At 46.1% G+C, this 26,036-nt stretch overlaps 1 protein-coding gene across 9 annotated transcripts in view; it reads right to left on the bottom strand.

The window, feature by feature from the left end:
- Positions 1 to 26,036, bottom strand: part of si:ch211-285f17.1 (sickle tail protein) — a 99,347-nt gene that overhangs the window by 56,400 nt on the left and 16,911 nt on the right. For 7 of the 9 annotated variants that reach the window (XM_047023370.1, XM_047023366.1, XM_047023361.1 and 4 more), the window contains exon 1: positions 25,878 to 26,036. This exon is cut by the window's right edge. The exons of 1 other annotated variant lie outside the window; for it this stretch is intronic. In XM_047023370.1, the coding sequence (XP_046879326.1) occupies positions 25,878 to 26,036 (159 nt within the window). Of the gene's footprint in view, positions 1 to 9,564; positions 9,710 to 25,877 lie in introns of those variants that run through there. One more of the 9 variants, XM_047023368.1, reaches the window with a different exon arrangement.

Raw genomic sequence — 26,036 nt, 5'->3', positions numbered from 1 at the left:
TTAGCTAAATGCTAACCGCCTTAGAGACATATTTACTGCATTACACGCTCTGTGGGAGATGTGTCAGTTCTCCAGTTTCTCTTTCTGAATGTTTTTTTGTGTGTGTTTTTGTGTGTGTTGGTGACGATGCACGGAGACAGTCAAAAGTGTGTGTTTGTTTGGGGGGGAGGGGGGGGCATCTCAAATAGAATCCATGTTTGAATTAGAGGCTAAAAATAACCTGCACAAAAGACGGAGGGAAGCTTTCTGGAGAGTGAGAGCTGCTTCAAACCCCGGAGCACGGGGGCTAGCGCAGACCACACGGGCCAGAGCTGGATGTCTGATTGGCTGCCGGTGACATCATCCCAAGGCGGACCCGTTCGTCAGCAAGCAATGTCATCAGAGCCAAGGCATGCCGCTGATGTCATCCAGGCAGGGCCTTCTGGTACTCTGGAGAAGCACCCCACTTTCCCATCTTCATCCATTCTACATCCCTCCGTCCTCCTCCTTTCCCTCCATCTCTCGTTTCTCCTCTACCAATTCTTTCTGCCCAAAATGAAAAACAGAGAGCGAGCGAGAAAGGGAGAGAGATACAAAACGAGAAAGAGGGAGACAGAGACGCACAGAAGAAGACTGACAGAGAGAGATAGACAGATATACAGAGAGAGAGAGAGAGAGAGAGAGAGAGAGAGAGAGAGAGAGAGAGAGAGAGAGCTGAGGTATTCTATCTCTGTTCTGCTGGTCTAATTAGACGATAGTCCAGAGATCATCATTATCTCCCATAGGACTGGGCCCAGGAAGGAAACCACGGAAACCAAAGATTCTATGGTGATTCCACCCAGAGATAAGTCCTAGACCGTCTCCATTTGGACTAGCAGAGAAAAAATAAACCCACACGACACACACACACATACACACAAATACACACACACATAGATAGAAACAAATGGAAACACAAATAAAAACACATGGACACACACAAACATGGCCAAAGATTTTTCTAGGTTGTTTCATATTTTAGGAGTGGACAGCCGTATGTAGATTTTAATCACACGAGTGTGTGTGTGTGTGTGTGTCCAGGGGAAGACAGCCAAAGCTCCAGCGGATTAGCAGAGGAACTCTGCCCTCATCACCGAGCATCACAGCAGCATACTGTAGAACCCAGCTCACCACCCTACTGGTATTACATACTACATAACCACGTTACATCCAGACTCCACACACACAGACCCACACACACACACAACATAATCCATAGGAACAAACACACCGTTTTTTCATGTCCGCGTCCGTATGGAGTGTGCTTCTTATCGACCATGAATATTCGCAACAACTTGACCTCGACACGTGGACTGTAGCTTAGCATCGAAATCAGTCAGTATTGAGCCATTCTAATTGGGGCTCATCAATGCCTGGACAGGAAGGCATATATTATGGATGCAGTCTTGGTAAATTTAGAGTGAGAACGTAGCTGTGATTAACTCATAATGTGTCTCACAGGGAGCACCATTAATCACAGAGCCGTCACGGATACACAGATCAAGGCAGCACGCACACACACACTCGCACCCACACACACACACACACAAACACAGACACACGCACACAAATCAGCCAGGGTCTAAGTATTAAAGAGAGTCCTTCTGTCCGTGACAGTGGCCTGCCCAACAGTAATAGATATTGAGTGTCTGTTGGTAGACCAAGGGTTCAATATAGACTGACAGGGGTTAATGCGGATTTATATCCGTGTTTGTGAGTTGAAATATGAGACAGATTGCCCCTGCCTTTCATTGAACACGGTCATGGTATTTGTGGTCGGTTCAGTAAGTGTGTGTGATGTTCTCTGGGGGGACAGCGTGGTATTTAGGCCTGGGACAGAGAGGCTGTTACTGGGGACACCCCCTGGGTCGACTGCTCTCTGGGTTTCTCAGTGGTGAGAGGAGGGTTAATCAATGGTTATCACACATGCACACCACACACACACGCACAAACTGTAGACACACACACACACCACACACCACTTTACCTCTTCCAAGCAAAGGTTCACTCTGTTTTTAAGCCTGACCCTGTTTTGATGCGTGCCCCAGTGGCTTACGGAGTAGAGCTGTACCACATAGGCTAAGACCTTAACGTGAGGGGCCTGGGTTTGAGTCCAGCCCGGGCAACCTGGACAGTTATTTGCCGTCATTTCGTGGTCATCTCTCTCCCCTCTACATTTCATGTCTCTCTCCACTGTCACTGTCACAATAAAGCTGAACAATGAAAAAAATCTATATTTTCAAAGAAAAAGGTTGACCCTCCCTCCCCCACCACCGGTTTGACCTGGACAGTTATTTGCGGTCCTCTCGTGGTCGACCGCAGGCCTTGTCCTCAACTGAATGGCTTTAGCATGTGGCTCCGGCGGTCTAGGGCCTTACTGCCGAGATAAAACAGGGCCTTGTTGCTGCCCCGACAGGGGGAAGAGGAGGAACACACACTTCCCCCCCTGGAAGGAGAACCAGATGGGAGGAAAACTGGAACAAAAGACCTGAGAAAGCAGGAAAGTGTGTTTGTGTGTTGCATGTGTGTGTGTGTTTGTCTGTGTGTGTGTGTGCACGTGAGTCTTTGCATCACACCAAGACTGTTTACGTGTTTTGGACCACTTCCTCCAGCTTCCTGCCTTTATACAAAGCCATGGAAAGGTTTGGTCCACAGAATGCAATGGAACGTTCTGTGACCTTGTCTTCTGAGGTGCGAGCTGAGAGAGGATGTTCTAAGAAAGAGCAGTCAAAGGTAAACCAGCCTAAGCCTCCATCCTGCAAGCTCTCCTTATTCCTGACAGAGGGCCTCAGGACAATGAGTAAAATATATCCAATCTGTTCCACCGGGTTAAGCATCAATGGGTTTTCTTCCATTACTGCATAGTTTTTTCATCAGGGATAATGTTTTTCTTCAGAATTAACCAAATGAATCTCAAACACGTTTTACTGCTTCGATTACTTAAAGAAAATGATTGTATCAAGTAAGAGTGCCGGAAACGCAAAATGAGTCCATTGATTTCAGTCGAACGTGGGTTAGAGCTCATCATTGCACAAAATCTTACAAAAGCCATCAAAAGTTCCAGCCAGAACGTTTGGAATTACGAGTGGGGAAAATAAGAGAGGAAGATAAATTTCCACTCTTCCACAAAACTGCTACGTTTTATAAGAGGGCGGGTTCATAACTCTGTAGGGAGTTTCGGGTGGACAAGCAATGCATTCTGGGACACAGAGGTGCAGTGTGGGTTAGGAAGAGGTAGAAGGCAGATGGGTGGATGAAGAAAACAAATAATACAGAGGCTTCATCTCTTGCTGTTTTCATCTTCTAATTGTCATACTTCTCTAACTCCTCACTCCCTCAATGCCAGACTAGCAGGACCTTCATCAGCATCAAGTTGTTTAATGCATCAGTTGGACGACCAAAATGGAGACCATTCCTTTAGTGACATGAACATGGCAGAAACAAGGCTTCATCCCCCTTGTGTCAGAGGACAGAACCCTCTCTGGGATAATGCTTTGGTTTGAGTCATCATATCTGCCAAAACTCATGTTCTGAACAGAGTAGTGGAGGATGGTCACAGTAAGGCCCAATCCCATTCCCTTACTTAAGGGATTAAAGTGTCCCGGATCCACATGCTGAATCATACATTAAGCCTCAGACATAGAACTCTCGCTCAAAAGCACACTTCATCTGTGATGGAGCTGCCTTTACGTCTCCACAGATCGGTCAAGACTCCCTACCCTGTGTATCCTGGTGCAGCTTCCAGTGTTTACAAGCTCCTGTGTGTTTTCCTTCAAGCAGAGCGGGGGCGTGTTCTTGCGGAAGCAGCCAAACCCTCTGGAGAGCGGGACAGAAGGCAGGCTTCCGTCTCGCTCGCCCCGTTTAACCCCTGGCAGGCCTGGTGTTCAGGTAGCTCAACATTCCCCAGAAAAGCTTGGCATTACTGGAACATCTAGCACATTTCATGCACCAGTAACAGCAATGTAAGCACTTTAGGACACATGTAACAAAATATTTATCCAACGTGTGTGTGTGTGTATGTGTGTGTGTATGTGTATACATGGCCATGCAAAGTATCCATATAAGCGACGAGTGCAATAATCAGTTTGTCAGGCGGAGAGAGTTGTGACATCACAATAATAATGAGTCATTAGCCGGTGGTCCCAGGGGGGTGAAGGCAAATGAGTGGAAAGATTACATATGAGGGGTAGGGTGAGTGGGGGTGTTGGGAGGGGCAAAGCTGTGGGACGAGGCAGAACTCGACCGCAGCGGATTTTCATCCATATTTATTGGGATTAGCAGGCTTTAATGCCGGCAAAATTCCAACTTAACCTCAGCTTAATTAACTCTTCTCAGGGACGGAGACAGCTCTGCTTCTCGGCAACACAAAATGGTGGAAACTTGGATAAAGAGTGACGAAGGCAAATGGACTTTCCAATTATCCTAGCCTGATATGAAGGGCACTTTAAGGGATTATAGCCAACTTTTCGCCGGCTCATCAATTAAACCCTAATTCAGATGATCTGAGGGACGCCTACTGCGTCTCATCTCGTCTTTCACACACTCTCTGATTCTCTTTTCTTTTTTGCTGATGTCATTGAGGTTAGCCCTTGTAGTGCTTGGCTCCAAACTAAAGTTCTGCCCTGGGTCAGTATTTCCCCAGGATGGTTCTTTCTTCAGAGTGTACAAAAGCTTCCAAAGTAACATCCCAAGCCACCGAGCCCAGCTCATTTCAACACTAGGGGAAACATAGGCCCAGGACAAACTGTACCTTGGCCATGTTTGGCACTCTACAACCTACATTCTCTCCTTATGGGTAACCTACATTTATTCATTTAGCAGACACTCTTATCCAGTGCGACTTACAGTAAGGCAAGTAGGGTGATGTGGCTTGCTCAAGGACACGTCATTTTGCACGGCCAGGAATCGAACCAGCAACCTTCTGATTAATAGCCCAATTCCCTAACCGCTCAGCCATCTGACTCCTTAACCTGGACATTGCATCCCTCAACGTGGCCCAAAGTAACTCCATCTCCATTTCTGTTTGACGTCCCCACCTCAAATCTCCACACTAAGCACTAGTTTACGCTGAAGCAAGGCACTGAACAGGACGACTCATTCACTACAGTACACAACCTGGATTAGCTGTGTGCTGGTCCGGCTGTTCTGGCCTCACGACCTGCAAACACTGTCTGTAAGGACGTCTGCAAGCCTGCTTGTCTACCGAGCCTGACGGAGCGCTTCGATGGACGCACAAAGGAAAGTTATACAGTGTGAATTCAGACAGTCCTAAGGCGTAGTATGTCCATGTATGTGCGTGTGTGTGTGTGTGTGTGTACAGACTGACAGACAGAAGGCCTAAGGCACCAGACAGCCCTATTGTGTGTGGTTCCACAGTGGCGTAAAGCAAGTGTCTGAACCAGTCAGCCCATAAAGAAAACTAGTCGGGTCTGGAAGAGAAGGGGAAATGTTTGCAGTTGAAGAACAAACAGAGGGAAAGAAAGAAGGGGAAGGTAATAGAAATGAAGTGTCAAGACAGTGTGCTTGCGTGTGTGTGTGTGTTGGTGGGCGTGTGTGCGGGGGTTCCCCGTAGTTAGGGGCGGAGGACGTTTGTTTTACCCCCCCCGCCCCGCGAGGAGGGGTGGAGGAGGTGGAGGTCAAGCAAATGACTTCAGAGGCAATGAGGTTAAGTTCATAAGTCATCGTCCCTGCTGAAAGGAACGTGAGGGAAAGTAAAGCTGTGAGTGAACCAGAGGCTGCCCGGGTCCTGAAAGAGATTCAAATATTTCAAATTACTGTAAACAATTCTTTTTTTTTTTATACCATATATTATTAAATGGTTGAGATCGGTCTGGCTAACCCACACACACGGATTTTCCATGAGCTCAGCCTGCACAGCACTGTAGGACGCGTGGTATTTCACTCTATGGATAATCCCTGTCACATCCAGGACTGCTGGAGAATGCTGAGAGCTTACGTAAGCCTCCGCCAAAGCCTATCAGTGGCCATCGACAAAAGAAACCACATCTTCAGTCCATACCAGTCCCTCCTTCACTCTGAGTGCCCACTTCCATTCAACCAAACAGCTATACCATTAAAAAAACATTGAGAGTCTTGTGTTTTATGATGTGGGTAGACTTGTCTGAATGAAGAAACCATTTCAATTTCTGTTTGTTCGCTGGTTTGGGGTATCTAGTTGGGACAAATTATAGCTTTGGGTTGATTTGGAATTAACAATGTGGAGCTGAGATGTAAAAAGAGAGATGACAAATGATATTGTTTTGATGCGTGATTTCTCAACCAAGCCATTGCAGTTATTTTCTGCTAGTCTGTCACTTTTGCTCCATGCAAGTCATTAAAATGCTGCTATCTGGGAGTTGACTGGCAAGCTGTTGGAGTCAGTGTAACATTTAAAAAAACTCTGAGTATGTTTATGAAATAGGGAATGGCTTATCTGACTGTAAGCTTGCTCGAAGTGTGTTCAGATAAGGTATTCATTTACGTCGACAAAGAAATGGGAAATGATGCCCTTTGGGCCAATGAATGTGTTTTTCATGGTGGAAAGGGGGTCATTTAGATGATTTAAAATGATTCTGTACCTCCATCAAGGAAATTATTTGGTGTGCTATGAGGTCAGTGAGCTGTGGGGGAACTTTGATTAATATTGGATTAAGAAAATAACCCTACAATAATCCCTTAATATCAAATCCACCTCTATTAAACTAAAGATGTTATTAGCTAAACAGACACATCCCAGTCCAAACCATGTGATGAACAGAAGCTGCACTCCCAAAACTCCCTGCCTGCAATATAGGACTCTGCTGTTCAGAAGCAGAAAGATCGTTTTAAGAGGACTTTTGTGGCAAAGCTATTGGTTCTAACATCGGCCCCAAGACGGTTTTCGGCCAGATAGGCATCATCAGTGGAGATCACCTTGACTGAAGCATGAAATGCTCTAGTTGATGATTCATAATTTCAGGATGTTTCAAAGGTCAGAGCACATTCGGAGGACAACCTGGGTTAGGACTGTTGAACATTTGCCGCTGAATATTTGCCGCTGTCTGCAGCTTAAAATGGAAGTGTGCAAATTAGATGACTGAAAACAAAGATAAGCAAGACGGTCCTTGGAACAAAAGAAGCATTGTGCTAAAAGACACACACACACAAAGGTCCAGAAAACTGGACTAAGGAAAGTTTCTTCACATCCCAGGTTCCAACTCCAAATGTGTCCTGATAAGAGAAGCCCTCCATACTACGCTTTGATCAGGCCCCAATGAGAGCTGATGTTACAGACCCCTCTGGCCAAACGCCCAATGAGGAATGACATTGTTGACAGCTTGCTAGATGAACACCTGGTCAGATCCCCATTCCCTCCCACCCCTCAGCTGGGACACATGCCACAGGGGCCAGGTGTGTTTCCACTGTGAGAAATTAGCCATCCAGTACCAGAGCCGTGCATCCACATCTGCTGCTAGACGTGGCCCAGTTTGGTGCTTGACTGTGGGCTGAGATCTAGCCTTGTCCTCTCTGGTTCTTTGTTTCTATGGAGCTTGGGCCAGGTACAGTCGTTGCAGTAGCGATTTCAGAAGCCAAAATGTCTGGCACAGCAAATATGAATAAACTGCCAAATTTAAAGCACTTTCATATGCTAACACTTAGACACTTAGATTGGCTTTAGCAGACTGGGTAAGGTTTGTTTTTTACAACATTTTCTCAGTAGTTTGCTTGAGACAAATGCAGCAACGTCAATCCACAATGTCAGCAATGTAGAAATAGAGGAGGCGGGGAGACCGAGAGACACAGTCAGAGAGTGAGACACACAAAGAGAGGGAGACACACAAAGAGAGGGAGACAGGGAGACAGAGGGAGACAGTAAGAGAGAGGGAGACACAGAGAGAGGGAGACATAGAGAGAGGGAGACAGGGAGAGAGAGGAAGACAGGAAGAGAGAGGAAGACAGGAAGAGAGAGGAAGACAGGAAGAGAGAGGGAGAAAGGGACAGAAACTGACGGAGGGATGCCGGGATGACAGATGAGGACAGGGACCGTTGGAAGTAGGGTGTGCACCTATCATTCTTGCTGAGGAGGCACACCTTGCTCTGAAAGTCCTCACTTACCCTCCTAGCAGGGTTGCCAGGTTTGACTGCCGGAAGAAACACAACTAATTTCTCCACTACCATCTCATAATGGAAAGTTTCTATGTATCAGTGAAACTTACTAGATTGAACTATGGCCAGTCTTGTGTAAAGCCGACTGGGGAGCTTAATTCAATTCTGAAAAACTGCATACGTAAATGAGTTTGAAGTTTGGGGCCTATTTCAGAATTTATTTGAATAATTGGAAAAGCCGAAAGATGTTTTGCTCTGTCATTTCCTATGTTTATTGGACAGTTCATCCTGGACATGGCTCCAGGTCTCCAGATACTGAGAGACTCCTCCCACCCCCAGAAACCACCTACTTGACTGCCAGTTTGACATTAAGTGAGTTTCATATCAAACATTTATGTTTGAACGCGTCTGCAAAATCTTTCCATCCGCTTTCACTTGGGCAAGTGACCCAGCTACCCCAGATGCAAATCCACTTAATGGTTGGAAAAAGTCAAACAAGTCCTAAAGTATCCAAAAACGCTTCCAGATGGAAAATGTCTCGTTTTTTTTTCAAACCACAGTATTTTTTCAAATACTTTGTGGAAAAAAAGACATTTTTTTACTTTGTTAAAAGTTCAAGGATGGGTCTTTGTTTTGAATGGTCTTATTCTAACGGACAAGACCATTGCAAATCCTTTCATCATGGTGAGTGAGGTACTTCCATGGAACACGGCCATGAGGGGACGACTAGCCTCATATATTTCAAGCTGCCCTGTGACTCTGTCATTCACCCTCGGAGGAGAAGAATGCAATATCTGCCCCCTGATGAGAGGCTTCTAAAGCCTATGTGATCCAGGGAGCGAACATACCCATACATGGACAAATCGAAATGGATCTGATGCACCCACTATCACCCACTATCTTCCTAATATGGCCGAGGGTCTTCATGAAACCATCGCAAACCAGACAGGCGGAAATAAACACATTCTGTCCATCACTACAGCCTCTGGGTATGTTTTCAAAGAGAGGGATGGACCCATGATAGATGGTGTTGATAAAGCTGGAGAGATGCAAACGCCTCGAGTTTTTTCAGACTTCCAGTCCCCTTGTGAAATGACCCGCAAGCCGCTTTGGTATAACCCACATGCCATGAGCTTAATTGGACACAGTTATGAAAACACAGCCGCGTGCACACACGCACGCACGCAGACACACGCACGCGCGCACGGCTTTCATCTTCCTTGCGCCGCAAAACAGCAATCCAAACAAATCGTTCGAAACCAAAAGAAGATGGATCAAGATAGACAGATCCCTAGGACATCGCAAACTAGTCATACATATCAAAGAAATATAGTTCATGCTATGGCAAACTACTAGACTATTTAGTGGGCTTATAACATATGTTTGGGTGTGTGTCTGATTCCGTGTGAGAGAAAGAGGGTGTGTGTGTGTGTGTGTGTGTGTAAAGAAACGGCTACTCACCCTCCCTCCCTGGCACCTGGTCATACAGTCTGTCCGAAAACACAAATGAGACAACGGAGGGCAGAGAGGAGCGACTCTGAACTAACGCTCCCTGATGCAGCCCAAACTTCTTCCCTCTCCCTTCTGCTCTGCACACTTCCACCGCTCTCCCCCTCCTCCCCTCCTTTCTCTTCCCCCCCCCCCCTCGCTTGCTTTAACACTTCCTGGCCTGTGTGTTTACGCTGGCTCCAATCAGCCCCACCGAGAAAGCAGACGGCCGCTCTTCCCCCACCCTCCCTCCCTCCCTCCGCTCAGCCAACAGCTATTGTTCAGCCTTCACGTGCACGGATGTGCGCGCGCTTGTGTGTGTGTGTCCTCTTGAATAAAGTTTGTGTGACCTCCTGCCAGTATCTGCAGCCTGTCTCCCGTCAATGCAAAACCGAAGAGAGTGAGAGGGGGTAGGAGTGGGTGAGAGAAGGAAGGAGAAAGATACAAAAAGGGTGTGTGTCTCTGTGTGTGTGTGTGTGTGTGGGGGGGGGGGTGGGGGGCTCAGGGGGTCCACTTGGGGGTTAAAGTAAAACATGTGGGGGACTTCCTGCTGGGCTGTCCAACCAAGACACACCTCTCCATGGGGGCGGGGAGGGGGGAGTTGGGGGGCGGGCGGGAGGGTTGGAACTGAGTAAAGGGTTGGGCGACTACAGCTTTCTCTCTGCAGTCCCACAGTTGGTTGTCAGAAACCCCTGTTCCCCTGTTCAGCCCCCTCTCTTTTTGGGGGGTGGTGGGGTGAGGGGTGGGAGGGAGGGAGGGAGGGAGAGAGAGAGGGGGACGGGACGGGGGGACGGTGAGCTCAAGACTCCTCAAGACCCATAGGCGTCATCTCTGGGAGTCTGGCTGGAACTTTTCACCACTGAGACCTCCAAAGCCCCCTCCCTGTTCCTCCTCCTTCCCCTCCCTCCCTCCCTCCCTCCCTCCCTTCCCTCTCTCGTTACAAACCCAAGCCGCAGCCCACACCATCCCAACAAGAGAGAAGGGGGAGGAAGAGAGAGAGGAGGGGGGAGAAGGGTGAGAGGGGACAAGTTAACAGCACTTACAAGGGGGCTTTTGTTGCGTCTCCTATCTGCAGTGGCCTGTCATCACATGGCCTCGTCACCTAAGGTCGTAAAGGTCAACATTTGGTGGCCCAGTGGAACAGAACACATGGCATTTGACTGGAATTGGATTGGAGACGCAATCTTTTTTTTCTTTTGAAGGGTTCTTACAGTATGCGCCAGTCAGGATACCAGACTGTCTGGAAAACCACACACGCAGATATGGTTTCCTTCACGCCAGGATCTGCAATGGAAACATTCATCTGACTGTTTAGATTGAGCCTGAGCACCATGTGTTCTGGGGTGTGTGTGTGTGTGTGTGTGTGTGTGTGTGTGTGTGTGCGTGCGTGTGTGTGTGTGTGTGTATGGGGAGGGGGCATCTACCTCAGAACTTCAGAACACGTCTCTATTTTACATGAAGACAGAGACTATTCTGCCACCGCCACTACCTCGAGGGTTTGTGTGTGTCAGCACTTCTGAACTCACAAGCCAGAGGGGTGGGGGTGGGGGGGGCTGCTAGGCTAGATTGAGGAACATTGAGGAATTGGTGTGTCTCAGAAGTTGACTTCAAGCAAGGGAGTGATTAATGGAGCTTTTAGCAGGAAGGAAACGAGAGGAAGAAGGAGGATGCTCAACAGCATCGTGTGTGTGTGTATGTGTGTCTACAAACCCTCACACACACATTCATAAAAACACAAATCCATTCAAAGACAGAGAACAAAAACAAATGAAGAGAAGTGTGTTGTGTGTTTGTGTGGTTACACACATTAAATCAATGGATTACACTTGAAGAAAGCGGCGGATGGAGCAGGTTAAGAAAACACCTGAAGCTGTTCAGCTTCTGCCAGCCAGCCCGCCCCACACCAAACAGAACATCTTCAAGGTTCCACTCAGACAGTGAAACAGAGAGATTGTCACCCTACTGACCACAGCACACTGATAAGTAGCCCAAGAAAAGAGTCCAAACACATTTATTTGGAATATACCAAGGTAGTTCCACTACACACTCATCCAGAAACTGCACACGCACCCAAGCCTCTGTGCCTAGCTGGCATTAACTGAGTGATATAGCCCCGTACCAGCTACAGCCTCACTGAGCTGGGGTTTTTCTGCCTCGCTCTCCTCGTCTATGATTGCTTGTCCATCTCTCTCTCTGACGTCTGTCTATCTCTCTCTCTCTCTCTCTTTCTCTCTCTGTCTCTACCATTCCCATAATCCTTCATGGGAATCGCTGGGGGAATTTGCCGGAGGTTAGATTAGGGTTGCTGCAGTGACGTCGTCATCATATACCCAAGGGTAAGAGCAGATGGCAGGAAGTCCCGAAAACATATTCAGGGAAGCTCCCGCATTTGGACTCTGGTATTAACAAGCCCAGAATACCTAATCTTCAAAATAAGAGTATTTTCAATTAAAAAAAATGACCAACAAATGTACAAGTATAAACATTGTGTTCCCATCAACAGGCTAAAGTACTTGTAAATAAACCCACTTCAAACCTCTGAAGCAAAACTGGACACAGGGACCGGTTGACCACAGCTGATCCTTCCTCACAGCATTTGTGATTGGATCCCGGCAGTGTCTGCCATCCTGTGCTAAATGAGGCTTGATGGTGGCCCTAACAGATGATGACTACACGTGTTAACATGGACGGAGCCCTGGGAAGGTTACATGGAGTGAAAGGTGTGGGGGCGAGCCAGGGCTCAGGGGAGCGGTTGTGACACTATGAGGCCAGGCAGGGGTCTCCCTGGACAGCAGAGTGACTTGGAGAGAGACGGAGTAGAGGACTCCTGAAGAAGGGAGGGTGTTGGAGGAGGGGGGGGGGGGGCAGTCCAGCTGTACACGAGAGGGGAGGAGAATACTTGATATATTATAGGAGACGAAAGGTGTGGGGGTGTGAAAGTAACTCCCGTGCACATCTCTCTTCATTTCACTCACATGACAGGGAGATACAGAGAGAGAGAGAGAGACAGAGAAAGAAAGACAGAGAGAGAGAGAGAGACAGAGAGAGAGACGGGACGGGACGAAAGAAAGTCTACTGCCTCCAGATGTCCCAGGTGCTCAACCTGTCGGACTGCTCTCCCAGCATGCCCCTGGAGGGGGGCACCAGACCGTCTCCTCCACACACCTGCTCTCTCTCTCTCTCTCTCTCTCTCTCTCTCTCTCTCTCTCTCTCTCTCTCTCTCTCTCTCTGTCCCTCTGTCTCTCTCTCTCTTTCTCTATGCAAACAGTATTCATACAGTGTCTGTTCTCTCTCCTTCTCTTTCACTTTTGTAATCTCTCTTCTTATCATTCCTCCCTCTCTTTCTCTCTCTGTCAGACTCTGATGACACATCGAGGAACAGGCACAAAGAAAATAAGGAAAAGGCCAAACAGACCAAGTGAACAGATCTCAACAGAAACATGGTGCTGTTTGAGCCCAGTCCCCCACGCCCCCAGCAGGCCCTGAGTGTGGAGGAAAATGACAACAGCCTCAGAGAAAGAAAGCTGGCCATTTAGTGTTTGTTTTTCAGTCCCACTACAACAGTTACAACAGGCTGGCAGCCATTTGCCTTTGGTTTTCTTCCAAAGGTAGCTTTGTGAGACTGATAGGGCAGACAAAGTCGACGACCAAAACATGTTAAAACATTCATGAGCCGCATTCAGTTGTTATTAAAAATGAATCGACGAACACAGTGCATTGGTGTTTTGTGACACCGCAGAAAGATGGGACATTTACAACAGGCAACAAAGATGACAGTTTAACTACCGCCTTTCGAAAATGTTTGTCATTGTGGTACCCTGCAGATTCAAGCAAGCATTTCTCTGCAAATATTACAACTCCAACGCCAACTTCCACCCAAAACAAACCAAATGCACCGTTTGTTAGTTTTGGCTCGTATCAACATTGAATAATTGATGGGTGTTAGTTGTGATACATCATATTAACTGGCAGCTGTCTTGTACGTACTGCAAGCTTGATAATTGAAAGAAACAAAATGTACATAGTGGAACACACACACACAAGCACACACGCAAACAATCCCAGATACACACACACACAGTTTTATTATCTAATGTGAAAAATCCATGACTGCTCATGACAAGCTGAGGTAAAGCCAGCTAGTTGACTAAGTATGTCATAAAGTCCACAAACCATTAGAAAACTAATAACAGAGGACATAAAGGCTTCCATTCCTCAACATCTTAATTCCTATGTGTTTGTATTTGTCAGTATTTAACTTAGAAGTTGCCTCATGCACAAGGAAACATTGGAAGTTTGAATTCCTCCAAAACGACTCATTTGACTTAAATAACTTTCTGCGTCGGGCCTTATTAAAAGTCATAAGTCAGGCTGCATTATGCGTAGATATAACATGAGTGCCATCGAAGGCTTTGATTATGCATAATGAGCTCATGCAGTGATATGCAAATTCGACCAAGCCTTGGGGCTCATGGGCATGGCTGATTTTCCCTGTAATTAGATCATCGTTAGAACATCTAATGACCAAAAACATCCTTGATCCTGTTTCCTGGCCAGTTAGTTGACATGCAGCTCTACATCAAGGTCCAAATAAACAGCAATCTGGATGATCATACTGAAGAGGACGAACAACAGCAAACTGGTGTTTTTGATCGAGACGGACAGAATCCGCTGAGCTCGTGCTCGAGCCTCGTTTCACAGCTGGGATCATGTGACGTTGCTCAGTGTGCGCAGCTAAAGGAGATAGAACTGGAGAAAGAGCGAGAGAGAGAGTGAAAAATGAGAAAAAGATAGAGAGGGAGATGAAGAAAGAGAACAGGTAAGAGACAAAAAGGGAGTGAGTGAGTGGAAGAAAGAGATAAGGAGAGAAAGAGGAGGGGTGTGGATCTTGGAGGGTAACCAGGCCAGGCTGCCTGGAGGATAACAGCACAGGGTGGTTGGAGGATAACAGCACAGGGTGGTTGGAGGATAACAGCACAGGGTGGTTGGAGGATAACAGAACAGGCTGCCTGGAGGATAACAGCACAGGGTGGTTGGAGGATAACAGCACAGGGTGGTTGGAGGATAACAGCACAGGCTGCCTGGAGGATAACAGTACAGGGTGGTTGGAGGATAACAGCACAGGGTGGTTGGAGGATAACAGCACAGGGTGGTTGGAGGATAACAGCACAGGCTGCCTGGAGGATAACAGCACAGGGTGGTTGGAGGATAACAGCACAGGGTGGTTGGAGGTGTCAGTGTGCTTGAGAGAACCCATACAGTGTCATCAGGGTCAGCCTGATCTCAACATAACAATATCTGTCTTCCACAGCCCCCATAACAACATCACACACTCTCTGAGCTGTGATCATCACACTTTGTCACTGTCACCCTCGCACACACCCATGCACACACTTAACAAGCGTGTACAAGCACAGACACAAGAAGTAACACACATTCCGCACACAAGGCAAACACGTACACGCATTGACATGCAAAACACCTCTAAGAAGGATGATAGACTCCCTCTAAACACAAAAACAAGGCTAAACGTTTTCCAGGGCCATCACAGTTGCTGTGCAGGGGTTTACTTCGTAAACCTTTAGCCTCGTACTCCCACCATGCCTTTCTGCGGCTCGTCAGAATCTCAGCAGTCTTCATCTGGGACTCTTGCTGCCTGGTTTGAACTGCAACATTATGTAAGGCTGACAATGTTAGATAAGAAGATCTCATTTGCCCCACGCTCTTAAACCACAACCAATCTTCTCCTCCAACCCTCTCCCCCAGGGTTGAGACCTTCATGATACCAGGGAGATGTGAGGTTGGGAGGGTTGCAGAGCACACAATGGAGGGCCGTTCTTTGAACACAATGGCGTCGTCCGTTTGGAAACAAAGACACATTTGAAAAAAACATTTGCTTGAAAAAGACTCACACAATCTCATTTTGTCATGCTATGCTCACATACACACATACACTCTTACACAAACTAAGTCCATATACAAACAAAATGTCTGCCAATATACAATGACCAACGCAGAGTCAACCAGTCCTGTCATGCGGGTAAACTTGCTGAAATGTGTCATATTATGTCACTGAAGTATTTTCCATCGCTTTCAAAAAGCATTGAATCCTTAAATAATACAGATCAGATAGTGAAATCATAACCCTAAGCATTGTGGAGAGGAATCCATTTCACTCTGGGATTTCCCTGTCTCTTATACTTCCCCTAGAAGCGTGGTAACACTAGTTCAAATCCCCCTCTTCTCTCTCTCCCAATCTCTTTCTCTCTGTATGTTCTATTCAGGCTGACAGCCATGCTAAAATGCTTTTAGCCAGCTATTGAGTGAGCTAGCCATTCATTCATTTAGTCAACCATTCAGTTAGCCAGTTAGTTGACCTGTCAACCAGCCAGTCAGCCAGTAAGTCAACCAGTCAGTCAGTCAACCAGTCAGCCAGTGGCATGATAGCTTCAACTGCAAAGCCTGGTTCACATCTTTTCACCAGGCTCAAAACCATATCATTCCAACAGTCTCCAACACCCCCCACAAACTTCAGTCGTTCAAGTTTTGGGAATAAAATTAGAGCTGCTCAGTCTGTGGGAAGAGTAGCATCTTACAGTATTAGACTGTTTAGGAAACTGAAGTTGACAATTAGATTTTTTAGTTGTGTCCTGATAAAACTCTTCTTCAGGCAATTCTCAGACAAGGAAGACCTACTGCTCAACGTACATCAGGTCCACACCCAGGTGAAGGTGAGGAACACTCTGAACTCGGGAACTCTCCGCTCTAGTTAGACTTTGCACACCTGTGGAGGGTATCTAGAGTGTGCAATACCCATACCTGTCCTGCTGGAGGTGCTAGTACACATCTACATCAACACATCACGCTAATGCTGTACATCTCAACACAGTTGACAGGATTTATGGGTCCATAATGCCAGATGTTTGCTCCAGGCTTTACTAATGGCTTTGGTGGAGACACCCAAAAAACAATTCCATACAAATTCCATACAAATACATATGCTAAATGCACAGTCTGTCCTAAATTGTGATTAGGTGGCATGATCCACCTTCCTCTGCCTCCGGTGGTTTTGTAAGCGAGCGCAGTGTCACCGGGGAGACATGACTCTGTGCGCGGGATCAGAGTTATCTTAACAGACTCTTGGGGGGGGGTAACATTACTAATTTTATTAGTAATTTTTTATCATTTCTTTGCTATGATCTATAGGATCCCTGCTAAAGAAGACTCCGTTCCCCCATCACAGCCTGATTTTGCTTTTTATTCTCGAGTCACTGGTTGAGAAGTAACTTCATAAAACGTCATTTAGATGACGATAAAACCATCAACTCTCATCATCCCTCTCAGCAGGAAGTCTGAATCGACCTCAGCAAAACTCGGGGAGAGTAGCATGGTGTTGTTGTTATTGATGTCTCCCTGTTATTGATGAATAGACTGGGAATAATACACGAGTCAGCTGTGGTGTGTTACAGGAGGCAGTGTTAAAATGATCTTTGGTCTATAACAAGAGGACAATGTCTGGATTATCTTGCCATCATGCCAGACAGGACTCGAAGGAGGGACAAATAGAGAGGATTCATCACCCAGACAAGCCTTTTCCCTGGACCACAGATACTTCCTAAGGGAGAAGACTGTTTGAGTTTCTAATTGGCTCATCAATTGTGGCTTCCTCCAGGATGTGGCTCCTTTGCTAAATAACCCGCTCTCTCAAACAGAGGCGATAGTTGCATATCATTCTGGTGCCAGACATTGAGACCAGATCATTCTCTTGCTGCCCTGTAGATGGGAAGAGCATTTGGATCTTTTAAAGGTGAAGACTATTCAATCCACATGTGACGCATGTGTTGTTTGTCTAATCATTTGCTAGTGATCGTGCAGTAGAAGCCCACTGCCATTCTTCAAAGTTGCTTTGAAAGATAGTGTGTGTGCTGGGAGGAAATGGTTTAGTCACAGGTCAAAGACAGGCGAGCGCGTTCTGCACAGCTACACAGGTGGCAGTGGCATAAGCAGTGTGCAAACAGACAGTCTTCCTTAACATATTTTCACACACTGTCTCTCACACACACACATACACACACATGCACGTGTATGGATATGAAGAACAGTAAAGCATACCATGTATAAAAACAAACCAGAACACAAAACATGTGGTTTCTCTCTCTATACCTCTTTTTCCCCCTCACACACAAACAACCACATACAGGAACTCAAACACACACGGAAGACAAACACAGTAATAGACTCTATGGCAACTACTGACACACCCTGGACAAAAAACAACACAGGATGTGCAATGCTGCAGTACATCTGGGTTTCTGAAGACCAAGCTGGCAAGTCCCAGCTCTCACAGGACAGGACAGGACAGGCGCTGTCAGGACAGCTCAGTGTCTCAACCTTGTCTCCAAAATATGTTTCCTTGCCCTGAACTGGCCTGGCTGAACAAGAGCAGAGACAACACCAGAGTGGGAGAACAAGAAAAAGAGATGGACAATGACAAGTACAGAGAGAGAGAGAGAGAGAGAGAGAGAGAGAGAGAGAGAGAGAGAGAGAGAGAGAGAGAGAGAGAGACAGATAGATAGAGAAAGACAGAGAGAGAAAGACAGAGAGAGAAAGACAGAGAGAAAAGAGAGAGAGAGACAGAAGGCAGAGAGACAGATGGACAAGCAGTCAGAGACGAGGAGAGAGAGGCAGAGAAATCCCAGAGAGAGAAGTGGGGAAAGAAGACTTAGAAAGATGGGTCGAGTGTGAGAGAGAGATAGCAGAACCTATCAGAGATGTATACAGCCCTCTGCTCTATTCCTGTCACATGGCGTAGATCACAGCTAAGTTTTACGACTGTGAAGCCCCAGTGAAACAGAAGTGCAATGGGTGGCTCTTGCTCCAACCATCAGCCCCTGGACATGTTGTAAATTATCTGAGCTAGCACTATTTATATCTTTAACCTACTATTTCATGCTATCACTGTCATGGCGTGTTGAAGAAGCCCATTAGACACAATGCTTCATTCACTTCATTCTTGCCAGAGTAATTATTTAAGTTATTCAACAAATAAACATTTGAGTTAAAGAGCATATTGTTTTATCTTCAGTGATTGGCAGTAATATAGGACTTTGAGATGATGTGATTTAAACCAATTCATCTTGCTCACTCAACACTCACCATTGTAGAAAACCAGACATTGGCTTTTGTGCTGATTAAAGATATATCCATTTGGCATGGCCTGGGGCAAGGTGTCTGGGAAGGCGTTTGCCAGACAAGGTAAGGCATGCAGACACAACTTCCTGCATGAATGACTCAGCACACTGAGTAGAAATGAGGATCTGTAGAATTTGGTACTGCCTTACAAACATCCCTGCCCATTTCGTGTCTAAATATACGACAGAAATAAGCAGTTAATCACTGCCCAGCCTAACATGGTTTTGAAGTTGACTACAGGGATTCCTCCGTGAGAGACTCATCCCTGGTGCACATGACCCCAGATGAAAGTTGCTCTCCAATTGTTCTTTATGTGGGCTCAGAAACTGTCAGGACAAATACGCTCAAAATGGAAGGCAAACTTCCAAACGTTCTCTAAACTGGGACAGAAGAATAGAGATGCAGCCATCACAAACAACTCTGGTAAAACACAGTGACATGAGAGCAAAATACAGATAGACCAGCAATACTTTCTTTAACTTGAAATATCCCTCTAGAATTATTAACAGGAAAATCCTGCATAATATCTTTATTCTGTTATTTGGACATTAAAACCCTGACATAGGAAAAAAGGATCCCACACTGTTGAGATTTAGTATCACGTTTCTGCTTATGTTTCTCAGCGGTCAACCTGAGAACTCTCTCAAGGAATGCTTTTAAGAGTTCCTCTTCATGGACCGAGGAAGTGCTTGTTTCCATACTCAGGAAGGGGTGTGCACTTTTGTCAAGCGTGACCAAGAATCCCGTTTCAGACCGAGGAACACAGTGTCTCAGGTAGTGACCTTGGGTTTCACAGTTCAAGCACGGTGAGTACAAACGCTCAGAGGGTTGTTGACCTGGATCTGATGACACGGAGGTTGTTTGGCATTATTCGAGTCATAAATCATAGGCTGAATATTTTGAGATTATTTGATTCCCGGGATTAGACAAGTTGATTCGCCAGGCGGGTATTTGGTGCACAGAGGCCATCATGGGGCCAGGAGGTCCCTATCTCCACAGAGCTCCACAGATCAACACTGCGCTAAGGACTCCAACTCCTTTTATACACCCGCCTGGCACCCTCTACGTGTCTTGTATGCACAGCAAAGATAAGGAGATGCAAACAACAGAGTCGGAAAGCAACTCATGACCCAAGGAAAAGCCCAAAATACAAGGAAGGAAATCCTATTGGTGTTTGCCATTTTTTCTTTTTTTAACAAAAGAAATGTATTATTGTTTTGCAAAAATACTTCACAAGTATGCGTGTTCCAGTCTTTGCAATGGCTGAAGACCTCATGATGGCTATCCTGGCATACAGTAGAACTAGAACGCTCGGCATCGGAGTTCAAACTTGTGTTTGGCTTTCTCACAAGGCTGAGTCACTTGACTTGCTGTCCAGGGTGGCTGCATTATCTCTGATCATGATCCTGCTGTGTCTTGGAGGGGGGCAGGGTGGGGAGGGGAAGGGGGGAAGGGGGTGTTGTCTAGTTAGACCCAACGACATGCCTGAGTTACAATCCAGATTTGGGAGCAATTCCGATTCATCCGTTCTGTTTATTGCCTTGCAATAATGCAACGTAAGCATGGCTGTAATGCCCTTCCTACACATGTTCTGTTCCACATAATCACAGATGGGTTCTGGTTTTGCATAAATGAATGACAAAACAAGTACTAATTTAAAGGTTAGAAAAAAAACACACAAATTCCAACTGTCATTCGTCACGTGAATAATTAGGTCAAATATCCAAGAATTGTGTTGATTGTAGTCTGTGCTAATTACAAAATATGCCCAAGTCTAGCACAGCAGAGCCAATACTGAGTCTCAGGGAGACTTGTTTGTTGAGCCTGTAGGCTTGTGGCAGAGTATGAATGGAGGAGACTGAGTTCTATTGATTTCTCTGTCAACTTTGTCAGCAGGAACACCTAAGGGAGACCTAGCGTCCGCCCACAACCACCCTTCATGTGAATTAGCTATGAGCGCTAACGGCAAGAAAACATGTCCTATAGATCCGCGAAACTCGTACATTCTCTCAGTGGTGTGACAACACGTCCGGAGTGAGATATTACAAGCTTAAATAATTAGCTGGGGAGGTAACAGAGATCTTAGATAGTAGCAAGTTAGTGAAAGGTGAAAGAAACGAGTGTACCTACTTAATGTTGAATGTAAGTTAAATGTAAACATGTAAATGTTTAAAAAGTGAATTATCCATTTCAACTACCGTCAGAACTTGAGGTTCCAGTTCAAATGTCTTACTCAACAGGTGTTAGTCCTGACACAATATTCTACATCAGGATATTGATCAGGATAATATTTGGGTCTGCTTATTACAGGGTTTGTCATATTACAAGTCTGACCAGAGAGACTAATATATCACACATAATCCTGAGGTAACTGAAGCTGAAAGGTCAGGATGAAGCCATAATCCATAACCTGCAAATGCAGGCTTAAACGATGACACACTCTAGACCAAACAAGGCGATCCACACTTATATCCACACATTATTCACTGGCTCAATAACTTTTTGTTCGAACTCTGTGACCTGAGTCCAGTGTGTTTGAACTAAGTGGATGACGTGGGTTCAGTCACCATGGAGCATGAAGGACCTTTGTGTTAACACTGTGGATCTGAACCCACACTAACGCTGGCTCTGACTCAGAAGACCTCACACCTAACCAGGTGTAAGCTCCCTGAGAACACAAAGGTGAGCTGCCAAGCCGCACGAACACCTAGGAGACATGGTTGGCCACTGCTGCCATGGCGATGAGTTCCTGAGTAAAAAGTAGTTTAGGAGTTTTAAGTTGGTTGGGGGGAATGGGAGGGTAATTTACACCTACCATTTCAACATCTGAGGTGTGATTAGCTGAACTTGCCTCACCACTTGAGGCTGATGTCTTTCTATCAGTTTCTCCATCTGTTCAAAGCGTTCCCATATTCGGCAATGTACCCCAATCTCTATGCTATAGGCAAGAGCAAGCAGGCTTTTTTCATTAGCTGCTATTGTATGTGACCCACTGTGTTGGCAATTCTCCTTTGGCTGACCTCAGTGTAAATTGTGCTTAAGCTGTTACAATGTTGATAGAATGACTTCAGACTCAACTAAATGCATTCTGAAGTCAAAACAGTGCACGAGTAGAGAAAGTTAATGATGTTGCATTTTTGTGGGTTATTTGAAGTATCTGTTTTGAAAGCATAAACAGTCTGGCTGAACTTGATTGTGCAAATACTTGTGGAAATCAGAATTATTTTACCCCTGTGATTCATTCTAGTAGATTGAGGTTATTTTCTAAAACTAGTTATTAATTCCTAGGAAATCTCTTTTTGGCGACTTTAACCAGTCAAATGCTGCAAATTTTACGCATGTGTGCTTTCACATATATTTTTAACACAGTCTGGTGCCAAGTGTCATGGCATCTCCTGCCACGTCTTATCTGCCAACTTTGCCATCTGCCAGAATTGATGTGTTAACTCTATTACTGTAGCAAAACAAGACTTTCAAACACTGTTGAGAGCGTCTGAAAAACAAAAACCCGTAGACTAAAAACAGGTCAAGGCCTGCCCTTCAAGTCCCTCTATGAAACACACACAAACACACACATGCTTAAATTCCAAGTAAACACAACTACGCAAATGGATGGTGTTCACTCGAACCTTTCATTACACTTGCTGTCGAAGGCCAGTTTACTCACACCCCTTCTACTGCAAGTTCACTGTCTTTCTCTCCCTCTCCCTCTCCCTCTCCCTCTCCCTCTCCCTCTCCCTCTCCCTCTCCCTCTCCCTCTCCCTCTCCCTCTCCCTCTCCCTCTCCCTCTCCCTCTCCCTCTCCCTCTCCCTCTCTCTCTCTCTCTCTCTCTTTCACACACACGCACACACACACAAACAAATTCTAAAAGGAACTGGTGCTCATAGTTGGAGCTAGATACTTCACGGGAAATTGTAACAAATACCCTCCCATTCATGTCCAGACAAATCCCCCACATTCAACAGCTGTCTGCATGTCATACGAGACAACATGATAACAAAGAGAGGACTGCTCACTCTGATGCTGGATGAGTAACAACAACTTATCAGACAACTGGCTGGAAACTGGAAACTTCTCTGTCTAGGGCCTCCATGACTCGGCACTCAATTTCAGATCCTGTGTTGTGCCACATCTACAGGGGACCTCTGCTTGACCGGTCACCATGGGAACATCTCTGGGCATGAAGGGGCAAAAGATCCAAGCAAGCACTTGGCCAGATGGGGAATGATATAGTTGGAGATAGGGGGAGAAAAGGAAGACAGAGATACTGTAGCGGATAGTTGATAACAGATTATTCTCTCAAGTCTCCTTATCAGTGATGGGCTCTTCAGAGGTTTAGCTGCCAGATGTTGGTTTCAATAGGGGACAGCTTAGCCTCATAGGCTCCAGTGCCCTCTGATTCTCTGCTCTCCAGAGAGGGGTCTTTCAAGGAGGAGTTCACTTAACATTCAAAGTTCTTTCTTGCTATTTTCAGATGGCTGAACAGGAGAATTAGTCCATAGTAGTATTGTTTTAGGCCAGTGGAGTATATTGCGTCTCAATTCCTAATACAGTTTGAAAAGTATTGAAGCTATAATGCCGTTTCACTCCAAGGTTTCATATCCGTGTATGGAACTATACATTGGAAGGCAGTGAATGGCGTAAGAGCCCGACATTCAACATCATTTGTGATACATTTCCAAACATAAAAAAAAATTCTGGGTTATGACTTAGTCCAAGAATGTGTCTGTTGCAGATCCTGTCAGATCACAAGTACTGAAAAATGTCACCTGTCACAGACACTCATCTTCTACCAGAGAGACACTCGTCAGCATGTCGTAGCGTCTGTGTCTGTGTCAGGTCCTGTACTGGTCCTTGACTAGTCCTGGCTAGTGCTGACTCAATGATCCATCAAAACAGACATTCATATTCACCATACACTAACATTTTGCACTAAGCTTAAAGTGACAACAATTCATCTAGAAATTGTGTTTCATTGTGCGGTAATGTATTGTACAATATCTAGTGTTATTTTAATGACTTTAGCAAGACAATGAATTACTTTCACTCGACAAACAAGAAATATCCTTAAAATCAGCTCAACCAATGGAATACTGAGTTTTTCAGCAGATGTAGCTTTTAAAACACTGCCCTCTGAAGAAAACGCAGGAAGAATTGCCTCCTCTGTCCTCACATTTCAGATGCACACACACACGTGTACACACACACACACACACAAACACACAAACACACACTTATAAGACAGAATACACACGCAAACAATACAACATTGCCGATTCCAAAAGCTCTTCTGAAACAACACACAGATCATACATTCTGTTTGAAAGTTTTGTGAAAGAAAGTGAGTGTGGGGGTGTTGGCATGTTTCAGTAATTCTTCAGTAGGGAGTTTTGAATTTGAGTGGCACTGCAGAAACTGAGAGAGGGAGGTAGAGAGGGAGAATGATGTGGAGGGTGAAAGAGGGAGTGAGAATGATGTGAAGAGAAAGTACGAGAGACAGAGAGAGAATGAAAATGTTCTACTTGAAAATGAATTGTGAAGATGGTAAGGAAGGAGAGGGAAAGAGAGGCAGAGGTTTTGGCCACTTCTCTGTTTGTACAGAGAGGAGAGGAGAACAGAGGGGACGAGACTGGTGGAAGCTCTGATTAGGACATCTGGTTTTTCTAGTGCAGACCTGCCCATTTTAAACATAGGCTTAGGTTAGTGGAGAGAGACACACATACAAAAGCACACACAAGCACACACACACACACACACACACACACACAGTCTCCACAATACAGGGACTCCAGACCTGGTCTTCCCAGCATGCTCTGCTCACATTCCTGACCTCCTTTTGTCACCCTTGTGCCTGACTCTGAACACACTGAACCCACAAACCCCCCCCCCCAGCCCCAGCACACACCCCAACCCCCCCACACCCAAACACTCATCCGCATCCCTCTGGTCGACACTCTTCCGCTCCCTCCTTCTCCCCTGGACTGTCTGAAAATCGGATGTGGTAGTTGGCCATGCCCTCTCACTCTCCAGACCAAATGAGAAAGACAGTCCTGGATTGTCAAGTCAGAGTGATTGATGGTAAACACTGTGATTGACAGGTCATTGGTGGGAGGGTTTAAGCATGCCGGCCGCACCATGTGTCAATCTAAGCCAAGCAGGCGTGTGTTTACCTGATATTCACAAGCCTCTATCTCATTACCTGCTGCGCTCACAACACAACTGAATTCATGAAATATTCATCTGCTCATGCCAGGATTTTACTTTCCCTAACTTTGAGACAGTTGAATGGAGATACGACATTTCGGGTCCATTTTGCACTCGAGTGTTGCTTATTATCTCTTAGTTAGATCCACGGTTCGGTGGTTTAAATTCCCCATGCAGAGTAGAGAATGTGTTGGCAGGAGAGAAGGCTGGGGGTGATAAGACCCTTCCCCAGGGCCCCCTTACCCTTTTGCCCTCATCTGCAAACCCACCGAGACAGTGGCCGTCTAAACAGCGTGACTTACACCAGCCTATCATGGACGGCCCCTTCTCCCTCTCACCCCCAACCCCTGCTCTCCTAGACCGGCCCCCCAGGGCAGGAAGAAGATCACAGATAAGAGGATGCACTCCAGGCCTGAACACAACGCATCAGAATCACTGATAACCCCACCGCCTGGAGGGGACTGTCTAATCCCCCTTTATACGAAAACAACCAGTCGACGATGGGCAGACAGGAAGTGAGAAGATGACCTTGCAAGATGAGGAGGACGGGGTCAAACCACCCTGCTTGGAGATCAGAAGGACCCTGACTTGGGTCATACCGTTGTTAGGTGGTGTGCTTGGTTTTTTCTAAGCAGCAAAGCAGTGACACCAACGAGTCAGAATAACTCCAAAGTAAAACAAACATGGTCGGTTTGACTGACAAAGACCTTAGTAGCCAACAGATGAGTCACAAGCACACATGTAGCTAACACAGGTCCCTACATCTGTAAAATTATTCAAGAGTAATAACTACTAAGCTTACACAACTGTAATTCTGACGACTGCTGCTGATAAGTGATGTGTTCAAGTGTGAATGCATGTGTGCTGTCAGACGATGGTCCACCACTTACTGTGCACTGGTGCCTGTGTGTGTGCCGAAGCTTTAGGTGGACTGATCCTGCTCCTGGGAGGAAGAACATCCATCCCCTGGTTCTGGGTCTGGTTCTGGGTCTGGTTCTGGGTCTGGTTCTGGGTCTGGTTCTGGGTCTGGTTCTGGGTCTGGTTCTGGT

Source organism: Hypomesus transpacificus, chromosome 8 (genome assembly GCF_021917145.1).
Source record: "Hypomesus transpacificus isolate Combined female chromosome 8, fHypTra1, whole genome shotgun sequence".
Classification (NCBI taxonomy): domain Eukaryota; kingdom Metazoa; phylum Chordata; class Actinopteri; order Osmeriformes; family Osmeridae; genus Hypomesus; species Hypomesus transpacificus.
This window is presented reverse-complemented; position numbering and strand designations above follow the sequence as displayed.